Here is a 10,505-nt window from a genome sequence, read left to right as displayed (position 1 = left end):
AATTTAGTTTATTTGGTATAATCCAAACCAAAGTTATGAGAGTTCAAAAAACGAAGCTCCTCATGCTTCGAGAAAAGGTAAAGGTACAGTCAGCATCAAAAGTAGCGGATCAAATAACGTTTCATTCTGTAACAGCTTAACAAAAAGTGATGTCTTTAATATAGAGCTGCAAAGACTGTAAAAGATATAATTTTGAGCGCGCATTTTAGAAATCTATCTATATTTGGAAAAGTTATCCGGAATATCAGATACTTTTGGCGCGTTGTTTCATCCGCTACTTTAGATGCTGACTGTACCCTTGCGGTTCGCTTGGTTCGTCTTGGCGTTTTAACCTATGTATTTTTATTTAACATCAAAGAGTTGAACCGAAGTACTGCCATTTTATCGGCTTGATGATGTAGATATTTACCCGCGGATTTTTTTAGTGCTGACGAGCACTAAACGAAGCAAAGAATAGGCAGAGAGGAAGACGAGGAGAGGAAAACGGACGAAAATGGCGAAAGGTTTGTCTGAAACGAAACCCTTAGCAGGAGATAAACTTCGATTCGGTTCTTTGAGTTTTAAGTTCAACTCATCTCATATGACAACTTTGAAAACGGGGCTATAAAACATCGCTGATCCGCGCGAAACTAGCGACGGAAGAAATGGCCGTTGCGCGGATTGTTACATTTTATAAGTATTTATCTCAATCACTCTGAAAATATGCTTCTGTTTAAAGTTGTGCTAGTCGGAACCCTCAGCTATATCACTATTATCGATGTAAAACAGAAAATAATTGAATATTAAACGATATACGGTATTTTTAAGCCAACTTTAACCTAAGTTGGCAAATCCATTAGATAAGTAGTCCCCATTTATTGGCAAATATAGTCCAGTTTTCGTATGATTATTGTCATGGCATTTGCCCTCGATTAACACGTGTAAATAACAACTACATGTTTGCGTTAGCCCCCTATTGAGTACGAGTAGGTACAGTCAAGGTATTAAATATCGATACGGACAAAGTACCAAAATATGTATACACGACCTTATTGCCTACATATTATGGTAGTGTGTACATATTTTTGTCACTTTGTCCGTATCGATATTTAATACCTTGACTGTACCAAAGTGTTTTTTAAGGAATATGGCGAAATAAAATTATAGATCAACGATAAAACAATATTTATATAAAACATTCGTATAGTATAAAAAATGCAACATTTTAGACTTGAGCTGGTAATGAAATACAAAAAAGCGGCCAAGTGCGAGTCGGACTCGCCCATGAAGGGTTCCGGTACCATTTATGACGTATAAAAAAACTACTTACTAGATCTCGTTCAAACCAATTGTCGGTAATGTACATCATATATATTTTTTTAGGTTTATCATTCTCTTATTTTAGAAGTTACATGGGGGGGGGGGGGGGTTTGATGAAAAAAAATAATATTTTTATGACGTATTAACAAAAAACTACTTACTAGATCTCGTTCAAACCAATGATAAAAATGATATTAGAAACCTCAATATCATATTTGAAGACCTATTCATAGATACCCCACACGTGTGGGATTGCTGAATTTTTTTTTTTGAGTTTCAGTTCTAAGTATGGGGAGCCCCCAAATTTTTTTGTTTTTTTTTCTATTTTTGTTTGAAAATCTTAATACGGTTCATAGAATACATCCACTTACCAAGTTTGAACAGTATAGTTCTTATAGTTTCGGAAAAAAGTGGCTGTGATGTGTGTGTGGATTCCGTTTTTTGCCATTTGGCTACGGAACCCTAAAAAGTAATCTTTCGGCGGTTTTACGAACAGAAAAATTCATTAACGTGGTTTAAATCAGTCCATCAGTCAGAGTAGTGGCCATAGTCACGAGCTAGTTTTCTATTTTGCTACGCTCTGCTCTTGACATTCCCCTGTACGTTTCCATAGCGACGTCTGTATATTGAGCAGATTATTCAGCTTAGTAATATTCTGCCTTGTATAAATTTATCGATTCTCTATAATTACAGGTAAGTAAACTTCGAAATTATAGGAAAGTTACAATTACACAAGAATACACTGCATAGATACATATATTTATTACTCAAAGATGCTTATTGTTTTGACAGCTGAATAGGATAATGGGAGATGAGGAACAAGCGACTCTTGACGGACAGTTCCGTGATTTCTCTAAGCTTTACGATAACAAACGAAGTGGCTTAACGATCACTCTGTTCCGATCTGATTTCTGGATGCGCCAGGCTAAACTCCTCGACGACAGGAAATTGACAATGACTGACACTGGTGTACTGTGGAATAAATACAAGTGATTACAGCTCACAATTATGTATTAATTTTCTATAAATTTTTAGGTTTATTAATTAAATCTTACCGGATAGACCCATTTTATCCACCTCATACGTTGATGAGAAATGTTTACATAATTTTATTTTCATCAAATCGTTTCACAGTTCTGAAAGTTATTCCAGCGTCATAACTTTTCTGTACTAAGTATATTTATAGCAAAAATTTTTTGTGGTCACGTGTCATGCATGAGTCGTGATTTGTCATGATTTATGATCATGAAGACCTATAGTTTGTGAGATATTGTGGATTCATAATAGTTTGTTTATTTTAGCAAATCAGAGCTGGATTGGGACGAATGGTTGCAATTCCTGAGCGAATTATGTGCTTTGAAGGGCTGGGATGAAGAAAATGTACAAGAAACCTTGACAAACTGCGGTTTACCAGGCCAGGGTAACGTCGTTGTACCACAATACAGAGACTTTTTCCTCACATATAAACCCAAAGAGAAACTGCCTTTTTGAATTCATATATTTTAATAATTTTTTTGACGACCGGTTTGGCCTAGTGGGTAGTGACCCTGCCTACGAAGCTGATGGTCCCGGGTTCAAATCCTGGTAAGGGCATTTATTCGTGTGATGAGCATGGATATTTGTTCCTGAGTCATGGGTGTTTTCTATGTATTTAAGTATTTATAAATATTTATATATTATATATATCGTTGTCTAAGTACCCTCAACACAAGCCTTATTCAGCTTACTGTGGGACTTAGTCAATTTGTGTAATAATGTCCTATAATATTTATTTATTTATATTATTTCATGCACGAGGTGTATTGTTTCAATTTAATTAAAACAAACGTATACCAGACTTCTACGTGTGTTTTTTCCTGTATAGGTCAACCGGAGTAATTGCGTCAGCTTGGGTATCTAAGCGCTTTCCATGTTATGTTACCAAGGCAACCCAGAGGTGCTATACAATCGAATAGAGTACAGAGCAATGCGATTAGATGGCTGCTGTACCTGAATATTGACTTGACATTTTACGTTATGGTGCTCTCACACTGGCAGTTATATAACGTTTTACAACATCGTGTGACAAGGACAACATGATAGTATTGATAGTATTATATTATTTTGTCCCTATCTAACGCATTTATCTTGATTTATAAATAATTTAAGCTTTGTAATAGAGAAAGTTTGAGTCCCGGGAAAGAGCACAGCATAGTTTTTATCCACATAAATCATCCCTTAAGGGTGTGAAATGGGGAGGTGGAAGTTTGTATGGGGAATTAGTAACTGCTAAATCGATTTAGATGAAATTGGGTATAGAGATAGGTTGAGTATCGGAGAAGAACAAAGGATACTTTTCATCCCAAAAAATTCCTTCAAAAGTGAAAAGGGAGGTGGAAGTTTGAATGGAAAATCAATAAAAGTCAGTTCAGTTTATAAAATAAAATATAGACTATATAAAAAGTTGACTCCGTTATACATTTTGGCTGGCTGGCTGATGTTGATATATTATAAGGTGGAGTATTTTTTTTCAAAAGTTGCTCAGTATGACCTAAAGTAAATGTACGGTTCACCGGACACTTAAGACCTGGATGTAAGTTTCTTTTTTTTAAAGGTCTGGTAAGTTCATACGCGTACGATCAATACTTTAATAGAAACTTCGATAAATGTGTCTTCGTGTAAATATACGTATAAATTACTGAAATGATTACTTACACATATATGAAAAGTATTTTTTAAATTATTTCAACCTCTTTCTTTGATTTTGTACCATTTACCGAACTAAGAAAGGTGATTTGCACATAATACTGAATTGGGTAGCCGAACTAGAAAATAAATGTATAAAAATATGGTATTGTGAGGTGCTCTAACTTTTGGTAGCTCACTATTTAATACTACAAATTGATGAAGTTCAACTTTTATTTCTCTTAAAAATACGAGTGATATTATTTATATTTTCTCTAATTAATTAATCGTCGTAGCGCCACATGATGTAAGAAGTAAGTAAATAATTAATAAATATAATATTTTATTAATATAGCTTTATTTAATTAATTATCATCAATCATCAATCTTTCAGTACTTATTTAACTAAATAAATTTTTGTTGTTTTATTTTTGATACATGTTTAATAAGAAGTAAAATACACCGTGGTGATCCGACAGATTTTAAAGGTGTATTTTAGACCGCATTTAGAGACTTCAATGTCATACAAAGTTTTCTGAAATCGGTTTTGTATTAGAGAGAATGTGGGGACAGCGAAGAGACCGCGGCGAGGTAGTAGCACTCTGGCGGTGAGTCGGAACTCGGAGAACACGGAGTGCTATTTGTGATAATAATTAAGGGTTAGTTATTGCCCCCCGTATTAATTTGAGGAAATATTTCACTAGATATATACTCCTGCGAGTTTCGAGAAATGTGGAGTCTACCATACCCAACACGAATAGTGTTGGATACAGAAGAGGATAATACCCGTATAAATTCTTATATAGAAACCTTACGAAAGATTTCTGGACTTTTTCCACTAAGAGCGTGTAATGTATTTTGTGGGGATTCCAAACATCACATTTGTTTCTAACTTGGACCGGACGAATGATTTCTAGAGGAGAGTTATAGCGTGTCTATTGGTGAACAACTTTGCGTATGACAAACCCTAAGAATCTTCGGGCTTCGTTACACGTCTTCCTAATATGCTGGTTGAGCGTGAGCTGCGTATCAAACCATGTACCAAGATCCTTGATTTCAGTGACGCGTTTCAGAGTTTTGCCTTCTATAGTGTAGGGATGATTTACGGGATATCTATTACGCATATATGTAATAACTCAGTATTTTTCGTTGTTCAGATTCAAAATATTATTAGGAGCCCAGGCAGAAACATTATCAATATCCAGTTGCAGTAGAGAAGAATCTCCAATACTGTTAATTGGTATTGCCAGTTTGAGGTCATCGGCAAATAAAAGGCACGTTGAATGACTGAGTACTGATGGTAAGTCATTTACGAGGATAAGAAATAGAAGGGGTCCGAGGCTACTTCTTTGTCCAATACCCGATGTGACCAAGAACGGAGAAGATCGGAAAATATACAAAATTCGGTGAAAGGGACCATTTCCGTCCGTTCGGTGAACCGTACATTTACCTCATACGACGTGTACTCCCCCCACTTTCTGTGGCTGGTGTACCACGTTGCATCATCAGAAGCATCCAGCATTTCTAGTTCCTATAGGTACAGTCAGCGTCAAATACTTCGTAGCAGTCAAAGTGGCCAAATAGTTCGGTACACCATACTAAATATATGGTGTACCGAACTATTTGGCTACTTTGGTTGCTACAAAGTATTTGACGCTGACTGTACCGTCCTTGTGTTAAGCTCTTATATTTTATTTTTATCCGCCTGCTTTTCTCATAAAACTGTCACGCTCTGAGCCACGTTATCGCCAGGTAATTGAAAATCAACCCGATAGAAGGCTATTGAATAGTTGACGAGAAATGGATATCCCGGCAGCGCCCCATCTGCGTCTACCTGTTACCTGTGGAACATTATTATATTTCCATAAGTGTCACAATCCAGATAATAGGGTTATTTCTGAGCTTAAATTTAAATTGTAAACAATTTAAAACGGACATTAAAATATGGATATATACGGACAAAATCAGATTTATGCGCTTTTAGTTATTTTTAAATAATGGGGGCGTACTTAAAACCAGGAAGTGAGCTGGAAACAAAAGATATCGGGGGCCGTGCGAAACTTGCGATGGAAGATGTGGACATTGCGAGAGTTTTTTACCTTTTATCGAAATTACTCTAAAAATATACTTCTGTATACAATTTTACTCATCAGATTGCAGCCTTATCGCACACATTGGTACCCTTGTCATATATGCATAGAGTAACTTATATCGTATGCATATATAATAAATAGGCAAGATAATTTGATACACCAATTGAATGAATATTGCGGGTTCGTGATATTTACCTACATTTTGAAATGGAAGTATTCATGGCAATATCACACACGTGATACGTGTACAGCGTGCTAATGAGAACGTGAATGGTGGCTGATGGTTCCCAATGCTGACACAATGTACTGTAGCTAATCCTAGTAGCATAAACCAACATTTTGTTTGAAGCTTCACTTACTTGCAATATTGCATTATTGAGGAGGATGTGAAAAAGGCAATTGCCGGCTCAGTATTAATTTTAAATGGACGACTTTGAAAGTATTGATCTCACCAAACATAATATTACGAGTCACTTAGACTGAAATAAATCACCGATAGACACACAGGGTGAGAAAGAGAGAAAATTTAATGGTACTAAATAGAACAGAAACCTGTTTTTGTTTTAGATTTGAGGTCTGAGATGAGGAAACTTGTTTTTGTTTTCTAGAAATATAAAAATTAAGTTTTATTTTGCATATAGGCAGCATTGAAGCTATATAATTCAAATTCATAATATCTGGGAAACCGAGCTTTGCTCAGAAAACATATAAAAACTCAGAAATGCGCGTTTTCCCTGAGTTAAGACCTAGCTAGATCGATATTTCGGCCGCGAAAACCTCCATATAGAAAATTTCAACGAAATCGCCGTTAGAGCCGTTTCCGAGATCCCCGAAATATATATATAAATATACAAGAATTGCTCGTTTAAAGATATAAAATTATACAAAATATCGATGCAGTTCACCGTATATGTAATTGTGATGAAACCACCAGTACTTAAACCCATAACCCTACTTTCTGGTTAAGTCGTAGTCGAGTAAAATGTTAATATTGGGGTAGATCACGTACAAATGTATAGTTAAAAGTGGAATTCATATTCCTCCGAGTTTTCTATTAAGAGAATGTCCTCTGGAAGTGTATAAGCGCTTAATCTGCGTTTTTGCGACAAGTGATTTTTATAGCAAGATGATTTTTTTCCGCAAAGATGTCTATTTTGTGTAAAATTTAATATACTTGAATGTTGCCTTACACGATATTTTCGTGAAGAACGTAGATTTTGAGTAAAACGCGAATTTCTCCAGGATGGTACACATTTTCGAAGATGGCTGCAATTCCTCGAGGTCCCCAAATGTCAAATGGTGTGGGCATATAAAAGGGACCTTTACTTTATATACATACCAGATTTCATGACTGTTCTAGAGATTTCTAGGTTGGTCTTAATCCGATTGTGCTATAATAATCGCGACTGTAAATCATAGAATAGCTGAATAAAAATAATATCTTATGTCAATTTATTTGAAGCTTAGGTAGGTACCGAAGTAATTTACGTTGTGAAGCCATTTGCGCTCCAGTACAATGATTTGATTAAACTAAATGGTTTATAATTACCTATTCAAATAATTAAATGACGTGCCTTATTGTTCTGGTGAGGGGTGTTACCAAAATTAGGTATGCTCCGTCCGCCAGTGTTTCGCAAAAAGTAATAGCAAAACAAATTAACAATTACAATTACAAAATGTAATGGCAATCACTAATTACAATTACATCTACAAAGTAATCGTACTTACTATTATTAATTACAATTACAAAATGTAATTTTTTACTTGAAAAAACCAATAAACATATGTGCATTACATCGCGCAAATTTGCGTTTGATCACGATGAACACGAGATAATTCAAAGTTTATACGGGATCCTCGGTAGGCGAGTAAAACGAACACGCACTTGGTCGTTTTTTTTTGTGTATCTTTAACGGTTAAACATACAAACCTTGAAAACAAATTCTGATGGTATATGAACCCTCGGGGTGTTTCTCTTTTTGAACGTCGAGTTATTTTGTTTTCAGAGACAGTATACTGCAACGCGACTTTCGATTCATATTTGTGCTGGCCGCCCACGCCGGCGGGCGAGGTGGCCAGCCAGCACTGCCCGCCGGCTCGCCTAAGTGACACCTCACGTAAGTTTACTATTTTCAATGAAGGTACAATATGCAAATTATACTTTAAAAATCTGATCTTGATTTGATATTACTTATATTCGCGCAAATGAGATGCACTGAAATTTTAATTCAAGATCAATAAAAGGCTGGGACACTAATTGTATAGGTATATAATTCTAAAATATGTAATTACATTTCAATGTCATGACCAAAATCAGTAAAGGTAGGTACTTACCACGAGTTTGACTGACACATACGCGTAAATTAACTCACAATGCATCCCCCCCCCCCCCCGCTCCCCGTACTGACCTTGGTGAAAGCGAGATGTACTACGTTTCGATTGACGCAGTCGCTAGCGTTTAACCTTTTCAACGCTTTTCCACACGTGTCAAGAAATGCCATAGACGCCAAAAAGTTAACTGGTGAAGAGCTAATATGAAGCTTAACTGACAGTAGGAAAGTCGCTTTGACAACGTCCGCCATAGCCTTTTTAATGGTCATTGGCGTCGCGGGCACGACAGACGATGACCGTTTTAGTGGTCTTTTGCGTTGAAAAGGTTAAGGCCGCGGTAAAACACATGGTGAGGGTAAAGCTCCGATTATGGGATCTTACTTATTACTCTAAAATACAGGAAAGCCGGAAAAAAATAATTCAGGCCTTTTATTATCCGGTGATCCCTGTAGTCCGGATGGATTGACGCGGCCGCACTGCCGTTGATAGTCATGAAATTTTTAAATATCTTCTCCGTCTAAGACCTCTTACGCACTAGCGCTTAACCGCGGGGGCGGCTAGCCGCTTTCCCAGTTTAATATTTGCTCTAATCATGATGAATATTGATACCTATCTAAGGATCTGAAAGGTACGTACTTTTAATATGAATTCGTAGTCAACATTCTAAATAATGGCCGCCATCATGATTTTCTTCATATTTGCTCTAACCATGATGAACATTGATAGGTATGTACTTTAATATGAATTCGTAGTCAAAAATTTATAGGATGGTTAATAGGAATCCGAAGTCGAATTTGTCAAAATTTACCGCCATCTTGAATTTCATCATTTTTGTCCCAATCATAATGAGAATTGATTTATGCGGATCTGAAAGACCCTTTTACATAAATCCGTGGTCGAAACTAAAACAAACAGCAGCTATCTTTATCTCATTAGTGAATTTGCGTAAAAATATCCTTTAATATCTAATTATTATTTATTTCCTTTATTCATCTTTCGTATTTTGGTTAGTTTTTTATAACATGAATGTAAAAGTAAAATATAAATACACATAAAAAACAATACAAAATGTATATAAACATTTAAAAGAACCTAGCATTGCGGCATCATATATATATATATATATATATATATATATATATATATATATATATGTATATATGATGCGTTGTAAAAATAAAATAGATGGCTTGTTGTAACTCCGTGTTACACGAGTATAATTATAACTAAGACAGGGTAACTAGCTGTAACTAAAAGAGTATCTAGGTAAAGTTGTAAGTATTAAAAATATTTTATATTTATTTTTGCATATATCGGTAGGTTTCGCGTACCGCCAGTGCGAACCAAGCGGACTGTGGCAGGGCCGCCGGCCTAACGAGTCGAGCGCGGTGGGGTGGACCAACTATACCCCCTGCTTCCCGCAAGAAGTTCAGAATCTCTTCGTCAAAGTCTACGACAACGAACACGTTGCACAGGTTACTTAACTTTTTTGTATCATCTCTTGAGGTAAAATGATCGCTCAGCGTATACGAGTAATTTCAAACCGTAGGTATCGTCACTCTTGCGGATCCGACATTTACCTGTCAAAGTATCATGATGCTAAACTATGAATAATTTTGTACGAAATAAATTAATTATGCAGTTCAACCATAAGGTAAGCATATGTTTGAGTTTTTGCGTTGGTTTCATTGACGAATTTTATCAAAATATGAAGCTATTTTCGAAGATTATAATATTTTTTACAGTATATATGGTCAAATATGGTGCTACTTTATAGCACTAGTGCGAAAATTAGCATATTACGTTACTGTGTCGAACATTTAAAGGGCCATATGTACTGTAAAACGTTGTACAAGTGCCTCGTGAGTAATGTACTATTTCAACACACTTGCTCAAAACGACGTTTTTATTCCACCGATTTTTGGCTCATAATCCTAGATATTAAACATGCGTGCTTTTTCAGTATATTATAACACTCAAGCTTTTTCATTATATTATCGGACTGAGTTAAGAAGGTAACTGATTGCTAATAATATGCATGGAAACGGAACCTTCTTAATTAAAATTAAAGCATTGAAAATTAATAACACATAAAATTGACGCTGCCAGTAATACTAA

The 10,505-nt window shown here is 35.7% G+C and overlaps 2 protein-coding genes across 2 annotated transcripts in view; both read left to right on the top strand.

Annotated features, from left to right (window-relative positions):
• Window positions 1-10,505, top strand: part of LOC133529840 (PDF receptor-like) — a 65,478-nt gene that overhangs the window by 20,498 nt on the left and 34,475 nt on the right. The window contains exons 3-4 of the mRNA XM_061867653.1: window positions 8,063-8,173; window positions 9,708-9,862. Of these exons, the coding sequence (XP_061723637.1) occupies window positions 8,063-8,173; window positions 9,708-9,862 (266 nt within the window). The remainder of the gene's footprint in view (window positions 1-8,062; window positions 8,174-9,707; window positions 9,863-10,505) is intronic.
• LOC133517829 (tubulin polymerization-promoting protein homolog) lies at window positions 1,461-4,320 on the top strand. Its single transcript, XM_061851278.1, has 2 exons — window positions 1,461-2,288; window positions 2,601-4,320. Exons 1-2 carry the CDS (start codon window positions 2,104-2,106, stop codon window positions 2,788-2,790), a joined length of 375 nt encoding a protein of 124 aa, XP_061707262.1. The 5' UTR covers window positions 1,461-2,103; the 3' UTR covers window positions 2,791-4,320.

Source organism: Cydia pomonella, chromosome 1 (genome assembly GCF_033807575.1).
Source record: "Cydia pomonella isolate Wapato2018A chromosome 1, ilCydPomo1, whole genome shotgun sequence".
NCBI classification, from domain to species: domain Eukaryota; kingdom Metazoa; phylum Arthropoda; class Insecta; order Lepidoptera; family Tortricidae; genus Cydia; species Cydia pomonella.
Note: the sequence above shows the minus strand (reverse complement) of the source record. Positions and strands in the feature narration are given on the sequence as shown.

What these genes read in the sequence shown, in the direction of transcription:
- LOC133517829 (XM_061851278.1), top strand. Translation starts at nt 2,104, where the DNA reads ATGGGAGATGAGGAACAAGCGACTCTTGACGGACAGTTCCGTGATTTC. An exon ending in GTACTGTGGAATAAATACAA is followed by an intron (nt 2,289 to 2,600) that starts GTGATTACAGCT and finishes TGTTTATTTTAG; the next exon opens with CAAATCAGAGCTGGATTGGG.